General features: G+C 33.5%; 1 protein-coding gene across 2 annotated transcripts in view; it reads right to left on the minus strand.

The window, feature by feature from the left end:
- Positions 1 to 4,921: 4,921 nt before the first annotated feature.
- The window catches only part of GOLM2 (golgi membrane protein 2), a 93,019-nt gene continuing 78,562 nt past the window's right edge, over positions 4,922 to 19,378 (minus strand). Inside the window, exons 9-10 of one of the 2 annotated variants that reach the window (XM_010994920.3) lie at positions 13,301 to 13,468; positions 4,922 to 7,031 (exon numbers count right to left, since the gene is read on the minus strand). In XM_010994920.3, the coding sequence (XP_010993222.1) occupies positions 6,961 to 7,031; positions 13,301 to 13,468 (239 nt within the window). In that variant the 3' untranslated portion in view covers positions 4,922 to 6,960. The remainder of the gene's footprint in view (positions 7,032 to 13,300; positions 13,469 to 19,378) is intronic. The other variant, XM_031453165.2, reaches the window with a different exon arrangement.

Consider the following 19,378-nt stretch of genomic DNA (forward strand, 5'->3'; position numbering starts at 1 on the left):
ATGTTCACTATGTAGTAGTATCCTGGATTTTCAACAGTCTTTCAGTAGATCCCTTATTCCAGCATATATGGAATATATACTGGATATGTAGAGCATATGTACTTCAGAAACCAATCTTATATTAATTCTATCTCTGTGAGTTATGTTTATCACTCTTACTGCAGCTCACTAAAGAAGCAATATTCATAATAAATATCAAAATATCAGAGCTGTCATTTTGCTCCAATATTGCAATCACTTGATGGTAATGACCATGTGAAACTTAATATTGTCAATGCTAAATTTACTTTTTTCTCTCAAACCTGTTTCTCTCTGTATTCTCCACCTTATAGAATACAGTTTTTCTTTCTCGTATCTACTCCACTGTAAGTGCAATAAACTAAACCTTTGAAATATATCTGGATCTAAACACTTCTCATCAGCTACCTCCCTGGTTCAAGAACCAACATCTCTCACCTGGAATACTAGAACAGTCTTTGAAGTCTTCCTGCTTCATTCTTTAACCTCCTTCAAGTTTTTCCAACACAGCAGTCAGAATGATCATTTTAAACCTCTTTATAAATTTTCCATCACCCTTAAAATAAAATCTAAAGTTTTTCTATTGACATGCAGCACCATTAGCTGACTTTTGGCTGCCTCATTGACTACATTCACTACCCCTTGCTCTTGTTGCTCTAGTCACATTGGCCAATGAACTGTTCTTTGTAAAAGTATATTCCTGCATAAAGGGCTTTGTATTTGTTGTTTCCTCTACCTCTAATTCTCTTCCCCCAGACCTGTGCTATTCACTAACCACTAACTACAGTGTGGCCACTGAGCACTTGAAGTGTGGCTGGTGTGGCTGAGGACCTTAATTTTTAATTTAATTTTAATTAACTTAAATTTTAAAATTAACACTGAAGTGACTGCTTAACAGGTGATGTAGGGTGATAAAAAAGTTCTGGTACTAGATAGTGGTGATGGTTGCAAAATACTGTGAATAAACTTAATGCCGCTGAATTGTAATTTAAAATGTAAATATACAACAGTAAATTTTATGTTTGTGTGTTTTGCTACAAAGAGTTGAAAACTTATGTCCACACAAACACCTGCACACAAATATTTATAGCAGCTTTATTCATAATAGCCAAAACTTACAGCAACCAAGACGTTCTTCAGTAGGTGAATGTATAAATAAACTGGTACATCCATACAATGGAATATTATTCAGCTACAAAGAAATGTGCTATCAGGCCATGAAAGGACATGGGAAATCTTAAATGCATATTACTAAGTGAAAGAAGCCAATCTGAAAAGGCTATATACTGTATGATTCCAATTATGTGACATCAAGGAATAGTCAAAACTTTGGAGACAGTAAAAAGATAAGTGGTTACCAGGCATTTAGGGGTAAGGGAGGAGGAATAAGTGGAACACAATGAAATTTTAGGGCAGTGAAACTATTCTATATGATGTTATAATGGTGGATATATGTCATCATACATTTGTCCAAACCCATAGAATGTACAATACAAAGTGTGAATCCTAATTGTAAACTAAGGATTTTGGTTGATGATGATGTATCAGTGTTGGTTTATTAATTGTAACAACTCTACACTGGTGCAGGTTGTTGATGGTAGGGAAAGCTCTGTGTGTGTGTGTGTGTGTGTGTGTAGGAATGGGATACATGGGGACTCTGTACTTTCTACTCAGTTTTGCTCTGAACTTAAAAATGCCCTAAAAAGTAAAGTCTGTTGTAAGTATGCTTGGAACATGAGTATGTGAATATACTTATTCAACATAAATTTTATGAACTTTAAATACTGATGAAAATTTTCAGTGATAATTTAGTGTCCAAAATGAGAAGGGCTGTAAATATAAAATATACACTAGATTTCAGATTTAATACAAAAGAAAAGAATATAAAATACCTCAGTAGTATTCCATATTGATTACATGTTAAAATGGTAATATTTTGGAAATATTGGTTAAACATCAGAATTTCACCTGTTTCTTAAATGTGACTACTAGAAAATTTTAAATTACATAGGTGGCTTGCATTATATTTTTATTAAATAGTGTTGCACAAATATTCACTTGGCTTGTTCTCACACCACCTCTTCAGAAACGCCCTCTCTGATCATCCTATCTAAAATAGCACTCTTCCATCAGTATTTATTGACTTATATTTATTTTTCTCATAGCACTTACCACTATGAGTATAGAAAATAATTATCTATCTATGGCATATAAGTTCCCTGAAGGCAGCAAATTTGTCACTGTTGTGTCTCCACTACTGAGAACAGTTCCCTACACATATTAGGTACTCAATAAGTAACTGAAAGAATGGTCATTGTTCTTTCATGATGGAATCTTTAGGCTTATGCATTAGGGAGAGGGGTGGACAGCATCTTGAAGACTTAATAAATATTTGAAAGATTAATCTCAAATCCACATTTCTGGGTCTCTCAGCATTTTAACCCTCCATTCCCAAATATTTATATAACTATATTTCTCTGTCTTCAAGTTCATTCTGCTGCCATCTCCAATCTGCTTTTAAACCCATCCAAAGAATTTTTCATTTCAGTTATTGAAATTTGCAGTTCTAAAATTCCTATTAGGTTTTTTTCTTTAAATAATTTTCATCTCTGTGCTGAGATTCTCTAACTGTTCACCCATTTAAAATATTTTCATTTCACCTTTGAACTTATTTCTAATACCTGCACTAGCAAATAACAATATAACAATAAAAAGGACCATCTCAGTTTTTCTAGCTATGGATCAAAATTTTTTGTGTCCTTGTTTGTCTAGTAATTTTTTTTAATTGAATACTAAATACTGTGTATATGTTGCATAGATTCTGAATTCTGTTATCATCTTCTGAAAAGTGATGATTCTTGTTTTAGCAGGTACTTAAGTTACTGAATGACTACCTTAAACTAGTATAGACTTGGTTTTATGCTTTGTTAGTTCATATCTTTGGAAAGCCCAGGGAGTTTCATAAGTTCTCATTTGGCAGAACGCAAATCCATACTCTGTCTCCCTCGCCAATCTTGGCAGAGCTTGTTAGGGCAGGTCTACAGTAGGTCTTACTCTAGGGAATGGTCTTTACTCCTAAACTGCAACCTTTCTAGATTTTCAGCTGGATGCCATAGTTGTTAAGGAGATCTCCATCTTGGCAGGTCCAGAAACCCAATGTCCCTTAGCACTGTCTGTGCCAACACTGCTTGACCTCTGATATCTCAGTTCCATTCTTGACTTTGTAGCAATTGCTATCCAGTAAGCATCAGGTGGTTTTGTTATGGTTATTATATAGCCTGTCCTTAGCCATGGACTTGCAGGGACTCCATATGTGGGTTTCTGGGGCCACCTCTCTGAATATCTTCCTTTTCTCTGATCCCCCATCCCATAGATTCCAACTGCTTCAGCTGCCCCTACTATGATCTCTGTCTTCTTGGCTTAGCACTCCAACCTCTTTGCACCACCAGAAGGCCGATGTGGGGCTCAACTGCTTAAGTTTCCCTTCTCTAAGAAATTTCAGTTTTGTGCTGCCTGAAAACGGGTGCTTAATATATCTTAACCAGTTTTATAGTTGCTACAAATGCAGGAAGACTAGATCAGTCACTCAGTCATAGTCAGAGCAGAAGTCTCCCTTCCCTCAGGTTTTTTGAACTGGAACTAAGGAAAGAGGAGCAGCCCCTCTCAGGTGGCAAAACTAAGAAAATATGACCTGCTAGAAGTCTTGGTTAGAGCCTCGAATGGGGACCTGGTCTGAGAGAATGAAGGTAATAACAATGAAAGTAATAATAACAAATATAGAGAAGCAGAAATGGGAGCTGGTGAAACAAAGTTGGCAGCATTCAAGGCCTTGTTTCAATTGTCCTCAAGTCCAGAAGACACCTGCCCTATTTGCAGTTTGCTTAGATGGACCATTAAATTCCCCCTTTTTTTCTGGGATACATGGTTTTTCATTTGGAACCCTAACTGAGGAGAGTCTTTTAAAAGCAACTGGATGTAATTCAATTAGAAATGAAAGTTAATGCCACATGTGATGTCAAGACTCAATAACCTAGACTTTGGAAATGTAAATATGTCACATGGTTTGTCTTACTGGAGCCATTCGGCCAGACATGTGAGAGAAGAGATGTTTCCAAGGTCAGCCATTATGGGAAGTGACTATCTCCCTCATAAGTATGTTGTTTTATTTTTGTTTTTCTCTGCCCTCATATTCTAGCAAATTTTGTTGTTACAGTATTATGTATTATACAAATGAGAAGTCAAAAGGAATACAATCTTAAGATTTTCTAAAATAAAGGGACATGTTTTAGGAATGACTTTGAAGTCATATTCACATTTTCCCTGGAATCATCCTTCTATGTATATTGTATATTCTGCATTCTCTCTTTATGGGTCAGCAAATAACCTGAACTTAAGAGATTCTCCCTAACTTACCCCTTTCATACTTCTTTAGCCTCATTTCTCTCCTCTTTATGTATGATACTCTAGCCTCATAACTACAATGTTTCAGTTACATGAAAACCTGGTTATTTGGCACCTTAGAGACCTTGGAACCTTGGAATTTTGTTTATTTATAATAGCCCTTATCACTATTTTAATTATCTGATTCACGTGTTTACATGTACATTGTCTGACTGCTCCTACTTGAATGTAAGCTCCATGAGAACAGAAATATGGTCTATCTTATCCACTTAAGTATTCTTACTACCTAGAACAATGCTGGGTCCATACGAAGCATTTAAAATTTGTTGAATAAATTAGCATTACAGTAAATAGCCCTAGTGTAAAAATTTCTGCCATTCTAGTTTAGCTTAGTTTAAAAGGAATTCCAAATTTACTCAAATTTTATTGTTAAAATGTAACTATTTGCATCACGTGTGCTATGTGTGTATGTGTATCAGAATCAGCAAAATAGTAAAACAAGTTTAGTTTTTAATTTATTAGAACCCAGTAAGTGATGATTTTAAAAGCAGAGTGTCCATCAAATTAACACTTAATTCAGGGCAAAAATACATTTAAAAAACCTAAATCTTAAGGCAGAAGTAAAACATTATAAAACCCGCATGTCTAATATAGATTGTAGAATGTCAGAATTTTAAGAGATTCACATAGTATTTTATAGCACTAAAATGTTAATACAGTCAGAAATATTATCAATTGGTCCAAGATTTCTCAGTTTATAAAATGTTTAGACTGCTAATTGAAGAAATTTTGCTGTGTAAGTAATAGCTACCATATAAGCAAATGATTGTTTTCATGATAAAGGAACAAAGGCAGGAAATTTCATGGTTTTCATTTGTAAAGATTTTACAGTATTAAATATCAAGTATTACTAGGGATATGTTTTAGATTCATCTTCCTATCCTAACTTCCAAAAAGTGTACATCAGTTCCCTTTAACTCCATTTACAAAAATTCTGTGAACTGTCACACCTATTCATTATAGGCCTGACTCTTCTCATAGCAAAGGCATGAATTACTTACTTTGATATGGTAGAAAAAAATAATTTTAGTAAATCACTACATCTTTTCTTGGTTGCTAAATGATTTCAAACTGAAATCTAAGAATTTTGCACCTCTAATAAGTGAACAATCTTTTTTTTTTTTTTTTTTACCTCTATAAGTTTGGATTTTGACTAGAACCTGAGTACAGGGAAAAAAAATCTCATGTTTATGTGCAATTAACTGTAGCCCTTCTGAAAAACAGAATTATTAGCAAGCTTAAATTTCTCATGAGCAAATCTTTTATTTGGGGGAAGGGGGGTAAGATTTAAAAGTGTTTTCAATCAGAAAACAGGGATTAGCTAGCTTACGTATTCTACTGAAGAGTGTCAAAAAAGACAAATATATTTAAAATAATTTTTTAAGTCTAGCAAATATGAGGTTTATGGGTTCTTAACTAAAAATTAAACACAAAGATTTTTCCTCTTTATTACAAACTTTTAAGCTATTTTAATAAAATGGCTGTAGACCTCATTGTACTTCTATTTATCTGTGCACTAATAAAAATCTGTTAAAATTCCTTATTTAGTACTTCCAAAAGTCTAGTCAAATAAGATCACTAAAACTACCAGAGAAGCTTTGAAATACTGGTTGCAAATTCATTTCAAAGTTGATTTAGCCTCTTTCAGAATCCGGCATTTAAATAATTAATATCTTCACCAACTTGAACTCTGAAAATATAAAAATTTTAGCCAGTACTTGTTATAGTTAAACAGCACTGGTATTATGTGAAAAAATAAAAATTGGAAATATATTGTCAATCATACATTTCACAATTTCATGAACTAAGCAAGGTACAAATCATAAATATTGTTATATCTTCGCAGGCTATCTCAACTTCCATCAGGCCTCAGCTGAAAGCTTATCTGCCAAAACACGTCAGTATTCATGTAAAATAAAAGGAGTAGGGAAGTGATTTTACACACAGCTGCCCAGTGTTTGTTTTCTGGGTTCCCCTCTCTTTTATGTAGTTATTTTAGGTATAACTCCTTGAAGAGTATGAGATGAAGGGTAGATAAAACAGAATACCTGTTGGGCTAACAAGAATATATTAGTTATAAAAAGTTTTTCAGCTGAATAACTGTTCTCACTATGGTTATGCTATGTGCAACATATAAACTGTACAACCATTTTCTCCTGTTTGTCCATTTGTGGAAAGAATTAGGCTCAATAAAATGTAAAATATACATTAGTTTGCTTTAAATGCAAAGATTACAGTTTTGCTTACTTTGTTTTTGGCTCAACTGTAACACAATCCCAAAAGTCTCTGCTTTAATAATACAATATGAAAAGTTCACGTATGTACATGGGTACATTCCTTCATTAAAATTTTTCCTTAAATCTATCTCAATGTATCTTTACAACTGATACAACTGATCTTTACAACAAGAGTCAAAGTCGACAAAGTAGAAATGATGCCATTTTACAGCACTTTAGGTATTCTGAAGTTTTCCTTTACGGCTTAAAGGACATCATTGAAACGTTGCTTTCCATAGTCTGCAGGATCCATTTGAAGTTCTCGTTCTTCATCATCTGTAAGGAAAATAATTAGGTATCAAGAATATTATTTTTAAAATCACTTGCAGAAATTCAGTCAAATAATATCTTTTTTTCCCTCCTCAGCCTTAATGTAGTTTTCGACTTGTTCTTTTACACCTCCTGCAGCTAGTGTTCAAATAGTGTTCTGTTTCTTAGTTGCTTGGCTAATGAGTGAAAAGTCCATAACTATTTTGGAAGATAACTTATTTTTAATAAATCTTTTGATGATAGAGAAGGAAGAGAAAAAGGGAGGGAGGGTGGGAGAGAGAAAGAAGAAAGAGAGAGGAAGGAAGGATGGGAGGCAGGGAAGGAGGAAGGAAGGAAGGAAGAAAAGAAGGGAAAAGAAGAAAGAGGATGAAAGAAACAAGTAGAGCTTAAGATGGTTAGCAAAGCTTTAGGAACTCACAAGCATTGAGGAGTTGTTCCTTTTATATAAATATATTGTTTCTATATAGATGAAAGTCCTTTAAAGCTTCGGTAGAAATTGTTCTTTATACATTTTCATGTCTTTAAAAACCAATTTTTTTCTAATTATAAAAATAATCCATAGTCATCATGTAAAAATTAGAAAATAAGTTACTTACAATCCCCAAATTTAACACTTCAGTGAATTTCCTTGCTTTTCTGCAAAGAGCTTACCAGCAACTTCCTAAATGGAGTATACTAACCGAAATGTAACCTTTTCTTTACTAAAAAGAAAAGGATTAATATTGCTAGACAGTAAGATCCTCAAAGTCACTTAGCTATATTAAATGACTCCATATAGTGCTTTGGAATTTTATTTGGTTATTGACAGGTTTTTCTGGGTCCTTCTTGGCTATCACCTGTCACTTTACTACTCTCAGCTTAACTGCTAAAAAACATTCTTTCCTAATTTTGTATTTCTAACTAGAGGTTTTTGAAATAAGACTGCTCAGAGTATTGAAATTAGCATTTTAATCAGAGCCTAGGAGGCTTCTTTTTTAGCACATGGTTTTTGATGACATCTTTTGGCTCCTCCACAGCCTTAAAAATGACTTTTATTACTCTTTGGTTCACAGTTACAATTACCCAATATTTTTTGATAGATTGAAGTGTTCCTACCATAACTGTCTGAAAATAAAATTTTATATAATTTAAAGAAAATTATATGTTGGAATTCAAATTCACATGTATATTATAGCTTTCTGAAATCTATTGTTTTGGGTTCAATAGGTTTTCCACTCTCAGCTTCTATAACGTATCCTATGGTAAAATTTTGTTCAAGAAAGATGCCATGTGGTATATGTACTGTGTATTAACGCTCTATAAAGATGTGTTCTTATTTCTTTTTTACATTTGGTCATTAAAAATGCCGAACAAACCAACTTTCCCTTATCCTTTACCCTTGAATAACTTTCCTATTAAACTTACAGAAATTCTTCTTTAGAATTGCAGGCAATCATTCTGCATATCCTAGCAAACTGATCTCATATTTTTAATATTGTAATTCAGTAGGTATGATAACCCCAAATCTGTTATGTGTAAAGGCTGAAAGTAAATCCATAATCACTCCTGTATTTTGAAAATATACTAATCATTTTCTTATCAAAGAACTCTTTGTCCATTAAAAAATTACCTTTGGTTTTAAAAAGGAAAATAATCACTGACACCTCTCCAGAAAGCTCTCCTCAGGATCCACATTATGAGACCTCACCTTATTGACTATAAACCTATCTTTCAGGACTTAGTGATTAAATGATATAATCACCATGGAGCAGTGGGAAAAGCTACTATGTAAAAGAGAATTTCTAGAAATTTAACAGGCAATTTATGAAAAGGAAAAAATTGCTGTTACTTTTTGGGATTTTTAAATAAATGATTGTAAAGAGAAAACAAGATAGGAGCAAAGGTCTAGGAACAGAAAAACTGAATTCTAGTCCTGGCTCAGGCACTTAACAAACACGATCCAGTTCCTAATCCTCTTTAGATCTCTAACTACCTTCTCGGTAGAACAGGAGTAACAACTGTTTCTCCTACCTCAAAGTAAATTAATACATAGGAAGGCAGTATTTACTTCCAAAGTCTTCTGTAAATACAAGAAGGAATTTGTTGGTTTTACTTATTTATGCTCCTTAGGAAAGTTGTAATACGGTGCTTCCACATTGCTATTCTGACTTTCATAGGACTTTTGATAGTCTTTTTCTTACATTGAGCTATCATTTACATTAACTAGATTCCACTTTCAGTGTAGCTATTCTAACCAGAATTCAGGTTTCTACCAACAACCTCTTTGCATTTATCTGTAAAGTATGACAAAATTACCTAATCAAATCTGATATAGAATAACAGATAACCACTAAATATAATTATTTGCACTGATATTTTATTTCATTTTACAAAGTAGAAAGTCTGTAAATAGCTCATACACATAAAATGATTATTAAAGGGAATATAAAGATGTTTATAATTTATCAATTAATTCCTATATTTCCTCTTAAGTCAAGAAAGGATCCCATGCATAAAGCAAGCTCTACCAAGCAAGAACGCCCTGGGGGAAATAAAGCAGTGAGGCTCCACTAAAATGTACAAATTAATCCACAGGTCAAAGTGCAATTATCCTCTTAAGCAGGCAACCCAGGGGAAGAAATCTATACTTGCTTTTACTTTAAAAAAAAATTATTTTATTCAACAAACATTTATATAGTGTCTACAATGTGAAAGACTCTGCTGTAAGTGCTGAACAAATATTTAAATCACATAATCCACATAAGAGTTGCTGAGTTAGGTAACTGTATCTTTCCCTATTTTACAGACGAGGATATTGAGGCATAGAGGTTAGGTAATTCACAAGGTCACAGAGCTAGTAAGTGGGAAAGCTGAGATTCAAATTTAGGAAGGTTGGCTCCAGAATCCAGGCACTTAAGCACTATGCTAAACTCCCTTCCAGAGATATACTTAATAATGTGCATTTCACGTTCTATTAAATAAAGTTGGAACTTCTATAGGATTAAAGGTAAGAGTAAAGGGAATTTGTAAACATCTATATCCTTATTATAACAAAGGATGAATTAAAAGACATATCCATCAGATGTGTAGCATTTCCAAAGTTCATCTTTTAGTTAACTTTTTTGTTGGGTCACAAAAAGAAGTCAAGAAAAAAATGTTTACACCAATGTAAATAAAATAATATTTCTTTAAGGATGCCTCAGGAAATCAGGAATTAAAAATCAAAATAAAACAGGATTGTAAACACAAGAAAAACAGGCTTCACTTATTTCTACAAGAAAACACTCTGCAGGCAGTACTGACTCAAATGATCAATATACATGAACAGGCAACAGAGATAAAGCTGGAATTCTTCAGTTCCCTATTGGCAGAGATGATGCCAAGGCCTCCATCTGATAATCCAGAATTTTGGAGACCAACGTCAGTGTCCTTAGCTGAAGCTAGACCTCAGTCCTGAAGCTGGAGTCTCTAATCCTAGGGACCCAACAGCTTGAGGAAAAAAACAAAAAACAAAGCTGCTCCTAATAATCCCTAATACTGAGGAGAGCAGAGCAGAGCCTCTACTGCTGGAACCTTAATAGTGCTTCTGAAGTGCATGCCTCAGTTTTTGAGATCTCTGGCTGCAGAGTTTCAATGGTGGCAGTTAAGTTTCCACTTTCTTTCCAGGGTTTGCGGGAAGACGGTGTTTCAGGCATGCTGAAATATGAAACACATTTGTCCCTAATACTTGTGTTATAGTGATTCCACTGTGAATGTGGCAACAGAATTTTAGAACTGAGAAGGACCATCTATTCTATTTCAACACTCTCACATTACAGATAAAGAAATAGTGGCCCAGAGGGTACAAATGACGTGAAAGGAAATACACAGCTGGCCTCCTAACTCTCAGGCTAATGTTTTTTTCCACTCTACTCTACCACCTGCTCTGACTGCAAGTGCAAACTGGCCTGGGAACTCAACCATTATCTCTACACTGAAGCTATGAAGAAATGCTTTTAAATTCCAAATATTCTAACTTAATAATAAACATTTGAAATATATATTGTTGATAAACTAGGCAAGAGCCATAATCCTCCCTTCCCACTTTTTGGACAGTTATACTATACCTAAAGAATCTCTAAAAACATGTTTAAAATTATTTGAGTCTCCAGTACTACTTTTTAGTCAGCTCACCCTAACTTCTCCCTCTTTATTTGCTGGAGCTGATGTTCTTGCATCTTTCTGTATCCTACAACAAGGGAGTCTCTTGGTAGATGCCCTATCCTGCTGCTGCTATCATCTAGTGAACCTCAAAATGGGATAAAAAATGTTAAATGGCAACCACCAGCTCAAGTAAGATTCACTTGCAGATGAGGAAACCCCCAAATTTAACCATCCCTTCCCTACTTCATTGAGGTTATCATCTTAGGTCATTATCTTCTAATCCTTAGAATCCATGGATTTATTTTCTTGTGAAAAGAAAAGCAGGGCAGCATGAGGGTACTGGGGACCTAAAGTGGAAAGTGGCAATGAGAACTAGGGTGGGAGAGGGAGAAGAGTACAGGAAAGAGAGAGAGAAGGCACTGAAGACAAATGCACCTACTATGGATTAAAATCATAAAAATATTAAACTGAAATTGTGATGAAAGTCACCAATATTAAGATAAGCCAAAACAGAAGAAATGATTTTCAATGATCACTGAAATTAACTGCTCTAATCTCAGCATTACCCAATGAGATGATATAAGGCCCTAGGAAAGAAAACTAGAGAATGATTAAGGTGTAAACCAAGCAAGATTATAAGATCAGAAGTTAAAGGTTATTACCCTAGTCACAGTTATAAGAATAAAAGCTCAATGAGAGAGAGGAAAAAAAAATAAACTCAATGAGAAAGGCGTAAAATGGTCAGTTAACAGTATTTACCAAGGGCCCTATGTATGCTAAGTACAATTGTGGGGAGAGAGGTGACTATGAAGGCAGAAAAAGATACAAACAAAATAGAAAGCAAATGAAAATTCCTGCCCTCCAAGAGCTTACAGTCTAATTGGTGATATGATATGCATGCATGAAAAAGCCTTAAAACATTATAAGTAATCGCAAATAAACATGATCCAAACAAATTACAAAAGCAATGAGAAAGGAATGGTAAAATTTATGAAAAATGGATGACACTGTATAAAAACAGATGAGTATAATTTTTTTAATGGTACCAAAAAGTAAGAAGTTCTCATTAACATATCCTTATATAACTCCTAGCATTTATTAATCTCTTTCTATTCCCAATAACCATTCTTCCAAAACTAGAATGTACTATCAAAACAATTCCTAGGTGGAAGTCAGAGTCTCTAGTTTCCCTTTTTCTTTTAACAATGTAGTATTCTAGGACAACTATGTTTTCTTCTGAGTTTTATAAAAACAATTCTTGTCATGAACTTAAATAAAATTTAATTACTTTAAAAGGCGTTAAGAAATCAAGACAGGTTATACTGAAAAATATCTCATGCAACATATTATAAAATCTAATACATCATACATTAAGTTCATAATCAATTTTTATAGAAAAGAGAAAAAGTTCCACAAATACTACTAGACAATATAAGCAGGCAGAAAACAGGCCTAAAAACTTGTAATAAAGCAACATACTCTGATATGCATGCATGGGTAGGGCTGCATGCACACAAATAGATTCTGAACTTTCACTGAGTTAAAAGCTCAAAAAGCTCAGAAGTAACACAGTTAACAAGGAAAATATGTTGAATCTGTGTATTAAACATAAAGCAGACAAATCTTCACAAACTGATTGTTAAATCTAAATTTTACGGGTCTCAGAAAAATAGTGTCAAAAATAGCCTTTGTGTGATGTATCAGTAGTGAAGTAATCTTATCCCCAGTGTGGAAGAGACCAATCCCTTTGTGGCTGTCTGGTCAGTATCTGTACCTGGAATACTGAAATGCTTTCAGATGAGAAATTGGAAAAGAACTATTTTCTGGGAGTATTTGCCTCAGGTGAAGTCTAAAGCCATCTTAAACAATTTATTTCTAAAATTTCTGAAGATTCTGAGTTTCAAATTGTAACTATATTCATTAATACATATAAAATAACTAAAAATGGAAATAACTAAAATGATTAATTTACAGATCTACAGATACCACTATCATAAAATGTTTTTTTCAAATAAAACTGAAAAACTGCACAGAATCTCTCTGTATTAAGATTGAACTGCTAATGATAAGTGGGGAAAATTCTACACAAATTCAACCAAAAAAGTAGGAGGTGGGTTTCACGGTCACAGCATGGAGGCCAGGCCCACGCTCACCTTGGACGTCTTCCTCTCCACCATCACCATCTTCTTCCTCATTGTAAGCCAGTTCAGCCTGCTTGTCTGCCTCATACTCACCTACGTTACCATCATCCCCATTATAATCCGCCAGTTTAGAGCCATGCTGCGGATCAACAGGGGATTCATTTTCATCAAAGAATCGGCCTGTGAAGTAGGTAGAGGATTAATTCAAGAGTAAAGAGAAGAAAAGAAGGGACCTATACTGAAAGTAGACCAGAAAGTAGACAAGTGAAACCTGGCAACATTCAGCGTACTCATTATAAAAAAGATACATTTTGTGAACATTATCCAAGACAAAAGGAAAAAAGAATGAAGATTGAAAATAGCTTTTATTTAAGAATTTCTCTTCTGTTTTAATTTTAGTACTTACTACTTAAGGTTTGAATGTTTTCTTAAAGAAAAGAGCATCATTTACAGAATTGGTTTCCTAATAACCAACAACTTCTCTGATATAAGTATTTGTCTAATTTAACACTTTAGGAGAAGAATAATTTTATTACTAGAGACAATACATACTTGAAATTTGTAGTCATTTATTGCTTTGTGAAATACCAGTTTCTATGAATAATTTTGATAACTTTTCTTATCAAAATAAATGAGTACTTTGTAGGCTAGTTTCTTTTTGGATACCAAGAAAAACTAACATACGTGAGGGCTATCTTCTTCAGTAATAACGATTCACTATAGCCATGGATTTCCAAGGAGGGAGGGCAGAGAGAGCAAACTATCAGAATCCTTAGTGGTTATGTGTTTTGAAAAAACATCCCAAATAATTCTGATTTATTCTTTCTCATTTCCTGAACCAGATTTTTAAAAGTCAATCACAGAGGAAGTTTCAGAAAGTTGACCTACACGAGGCTGTTATTTTGTACACGTTCTGTCTCACAAACGCAAGTGAGAATCTACCTGGACATTAAATTTAAGTAGAATAAAAGTAAATTTTATTCCAATCCCTAAAATATGAATAAGAGTAACTTACTGATGGTGTAAAAGTTTAAAACTTTTAGAAATTATAAAAACTTTCTGTGGTAGGTCTAAAGTCTCTGGAATTATATTTTTAAAATTCACATTGCAATAAGACAACCAGAAAAAAAATTAACAACTTCCTTTGCTTGCAAAGAAAGGTTAAGTACAAACAGAGGGAATTAATGGGGGTACTGATCAGTTCTACAGATGGTTCGTCACATCATCAGGCCAATATATTTCTAATTGTTATGTAAAGAGTCAATCAGAAAATACCCAAAATATATGGACAACTCATACAACTACTACCAAAAAACTAAACAACCCGATTAAAAAAATGGATGAATAAACATTTTTCCAAAGTAGACATATGAATGGCCAACAGGCACATGAAAAGATGCTCAACATCACTAATCATCAAAGAAATGTAAATTAAAACCACAATGTTATTTATCACCTCACACCTGTCAGAATGGCTATCATTAAAAAGAATACAAATAACAGATGTTGGAGAGGATGTGGAGAAAAGGGGACCCTTGAACACTGTTGGTGGGAATGTAAATTGGTACAGCCACTAAGGAAAACAGTATAGAGGTTTCTCAAAAAACTAAAAACAGAACTACCATATGATTCAGCAGTTTCACTCCTAGTATATATTAGGAAAAAATGAAAACACTAATTAAAAAAGATACAAGCACCCCAATGTTCATATCAGCATTATTTACAATTGCCAAGACACAGAAGCAACCTAAGTGTCCATCAACAGATGAATGGACAAAAAGGATGTGGTATATATATATATACACATATATACAATGGAATACTACTCAACCACAAAAAGAATGTAATTTTGCCATTTGCAACAACATGGATGGACCTGGCGGGTATTACACATAGTGAAGTAAGTCAAGACAAAGACAAATACTGTATGTTAGCACTTATATGTGGAATCTAAAAAAATAAAACCAACAAATGAATATAACAAGACAGAAAGACTCACAGATGTGGAGAACAAACTAGTGGTTACCAGTAGGGAGAGAAAAGGGGGAGAGGCAACCCTAGGGGCAGGGGATTAAGAGGTTAAACTATGTATAAAATAAATAAGCTACAAGGATATATTGTACAACACAGGTAATATAGCCAATATTTTATAACTTTAAATGGAGTACAATCTATAAAAATTTTGAATCACTATGTTGTACACCTGAAAATAATATAATATTGTAAATCAACTATACCTCTATAAAGAAGTCAATCAAGAAAATAAAGAACAAAATCATACATAGGCTTTTAAGTTGGGGAGAGTTTACAACAGGAGACTGAAGTAAACGGGGCCAATAAAAAGAGCATAAAATCATCTTAAATCTACTCTAGAATAGGGTTTTGTGTGTACAATAAGTAAATAAGTGGAGAAGTTGACAAAAAGAGAAAAGAAATGGATATACAAGAGTTAAAATGGAAAAACAGTAACAAGAGAAGAATAGATACACTATTTGTGACAAAGATACTCTATTCCCTGAATGATAGTTAATACAAAATAAAATATTTTGGTGGCTTTTATTATTACCTATTTCTCTAATGATTAAAAATAAATGATGCCAATGTAAGAAGGAAAAAGGAGATTAACAGAAATTTGTATTTTCTTCTTCTTAATATACAGTATTTACTATGGGCAAATACCTGGAACAGTTAAATCATCTTTATGTAATGTGAAATTGCTGTTTTAAATACAGAAACATTTTAATATGGTAGTTACCAGTGAGTTTCTCAAGGTATGCTATTTCTTCCAAGAAAACATTTTCATTTTTTATCAGAGTTACAAAATATAGAAGACTAAAAAATTAGTCTAAAAAAGTTATTGCAAAATATAGATAATTAGTATTATCAGACATGGTCTATTAACCAAATAAATGATCTACCTGTAACTATTCTAGTATCCCAACAGAACAATTTAGAGTTTCTTCTCTCTCTTTTTTTGAGGTCTTTGATGATCTGACTAGCCTGAATTTAGTCATAAAATTTTAATATTATAATTACAGTGACACTCAGAGATAATCAGAAAATCAATAACAAGAATGGATGACCACAACAGTAACTCATGCTATACACTACCATAGACAACAAGAGAGAAAAAAACAGAGCCAACTTAATAAATTTGATAGTCACGTTGGAGACATCAGACAAACTTCACAGCAGACAGTGAATGAACATGACTATATAAATAAAAATGCAAAATGCTTTTTAATACAACAGATTGCTAAATTATATAATTATCAGGCAACATATTTGCAAAAAGTTATACAAGGGAGAAATCAGTGTAGGTTAGAGTTAGAAGGGAAGGTTTCAAAAAAGAGGCAAGTATGTTGGACCATGACTGAGAAGGAAGGAAAGAAGCATTCAAATAAGTAAGAATGAAGACAGAGTATTCAGGAGACAGTAAAGAGATTAATTCAGCTAGATTTATATTAGAAAGTGGAAAGAGGAAGTTTGGGCACACAAATTGGGAATAATTACGGAAGACCTATAAAGTTAGAGATTTTAAAAGGCCTCCTATGTGCACTTCATAAGATCACTGTTAGAATAATTGACACGTATATGAAAGTATCTACAATACTGTTTCATCCATCTATCCAACAAAGATGCACTGATGTATGTGATATGTATTATGCTAGGCACTGTGATACAAAAATAAACTTACAATCTCCATCTCCAGTAACTCAGTGTAGTAAAGGAGACAAACATGTAAACAAATAACATGTACTGTAACACAATAATCTAGAAAGTGACATCTGAACATGGAGATGGTTGCTATTGTTGGTTCTATTTGACAGAGGAAATCTGAACTTTATGGACGAGGCAATAGGCAGTTGTTAAGATTTCTTTTCTCTGAGAACAAAAAACAAATTATCTACCACAGCACTTCAGTGAATATTTAAGCAAGGAGCTATGACGATTCAGTCTAGGAAGCTATCAGATGAAATATTAGGAACAGGTGAATCAAATACATTTAAAAATGACAAACTGAATATATGTCACAATGGAGTGAAAAGAGTCAAAGGATGATTCTATAATGCTAGCCCAGAAACTAAAAACAATGGTGCCTATACCCAAAATGGAACATTTGGGAAGGCATGGGAAATGAAATGTTGCTTCAGGTACACTGAGTTTAGGATTATAGTAAGATATCCAAATGAAAAGATTTTATAGACACATGGAAACACAGAACTGGACTCTGGATGCAAAGTGAGGTCTATCTGTACAGATTTAAGACTTATAAATGTAAAGATGATAGGCTAAACTATGAGAAGATAATGTCTTTTCAGAAATAAATTTTTTACAGAAAACAGCTATCAGTCAAAGGAATGATCTTGGGAAATAACTGCATTTAATAAGGGAAAAAAGAAATAAGGGTAAAGTTACCACATGGTATAAACCGTGATGTGTTTCAACAGGAATTAAATATTAGACTTCATCTCTGAAGCATTTTACCTATTTAAAGATTTTTAATTCAGTTCTGTCTCAGTAACCCCAATGTTAAAACTGTGCCCAGGAAGGGGAATAATATGGTAATTATATTTAGTTTGGATCCTCAAATTTCCTTATACTATAGCAAAATTCAACTGAATGTTTCATTTTCACCCTGGTGGCTGGTTGAAAACTGTTAACTTAGAGTCTATTAGTAACAGGACAGCTTTATCCTAACAGTTTAAACATGAGCACACAAAGAAAGAAGCACCATACACACTAGCTTTAGAAAGTCTCTGGGCAGTATCAAGTTGGGAAAACAAATCATAAAAATTATTGATACATTTTTCAGTTCACTTTAAATAATACAATAGAACTTAATATAGAATGACAGATATTTTGTAAAACACCTTAAACATCAGACTACAAACTTCAAAAACCAGTAGAAAATAAAAGGATAATGACACATAACTATAACATTTCTCAATAACTAAAAGGGTATTTCAGTCAAGAGAACTAGAGTGGTTATTTTAATTCTATACTATAAATCAAACCAAGATAAGTCACTTTTTTGCTTCCTTAGCTCAAAGTTCATTTATGGGTTTCAATTTCTCAACTATTATATTAAAGAGAGGCTTCTATTTTTCATGTCATTCTTTTAATGTAATTACTACTATTATAAACAAAAATGAATCAATCTCAGTTGGTTATAATAACTCTAGAGAAGAAAGAAAAGGACATTTTATTCTACAGGAGGCAACCTCTTTTTCTAGCCTTCATCTGCTGGTAGTATCTACTGTGTACCATTCACCTGGCAATTAACACATTCACTGACTCTTGCATTATTCAATTTAACACCTACAGTTTTGATTATCTCAAGTATCCACTGAGGGTCCACGAAATGTGATAACTTATAAGCTGTTGAGACATGAGCTAGGGTCAGGAGGATGGGAGGATGGGGTATGCAAATTGTGACAAAAATCTTACGGCAGACTTTCCCCACAAAAACAATACACAGGGAAAAGTTTTTGAACTATTTACTTTGACTTAATTATCAGGAACATATTGGGGCAAAAAGACCACACTTATTTTGCATCTTAAGATATCAGACCTGCATGTAATAGGCACAGGAACAAATCTGTAAGTTGGTTGACTTTATGGAAGGAAAAGAGAAACTGAGGAAATGAAAGAAGCATGGTAGCTAGAAATTATGGCTAAAAGCATCTGAACAATCTGATTTACCCTCATCCTCAACACAAAGGGGTTCAACTGCTCTTTCCCCTTCTTCACATAGCACAGGCTGCCTTTTTGTTATTTTGCTATTTTTCTGCTTAAGACTAATTCTACGTGGGGAAGGGAGAAGGCAACGGAAACACACAATTTGATTTGCTTCAAGGTCAAATACTGCTCTCCATGACTCTTCCTTTTACCCTCCACCAAATCTATGGGACTAACCTCAGCACCAGCATAGGATAAAGGGGCCTGAGGTGGGAAGTTCTAACTTGACAGTTTTGCACAAATTTTTTTAAATGCAGCACTATGATTTACATTCTCTAAAAATTTAACAGAATTTTAAATTATTAAATATTTTCATATATACAGAGAAGTATAGAGACTAAAACATCC

The sequence above is a fragment of the Camelus dromedarius genome, chromosome 5, assembly GCF_036321535.1.
Source record: "Camelus dromedarius isolate mCamDro1 chromosome 5, mCamDro1.pat, whole genome shotgun sequence".
Lineage (NCBI taxonomy): Eukaryota > Metazoa > Chordata > Mammalia > Artiodactyla > Camelidae > Camelus > Camelus dromedarius.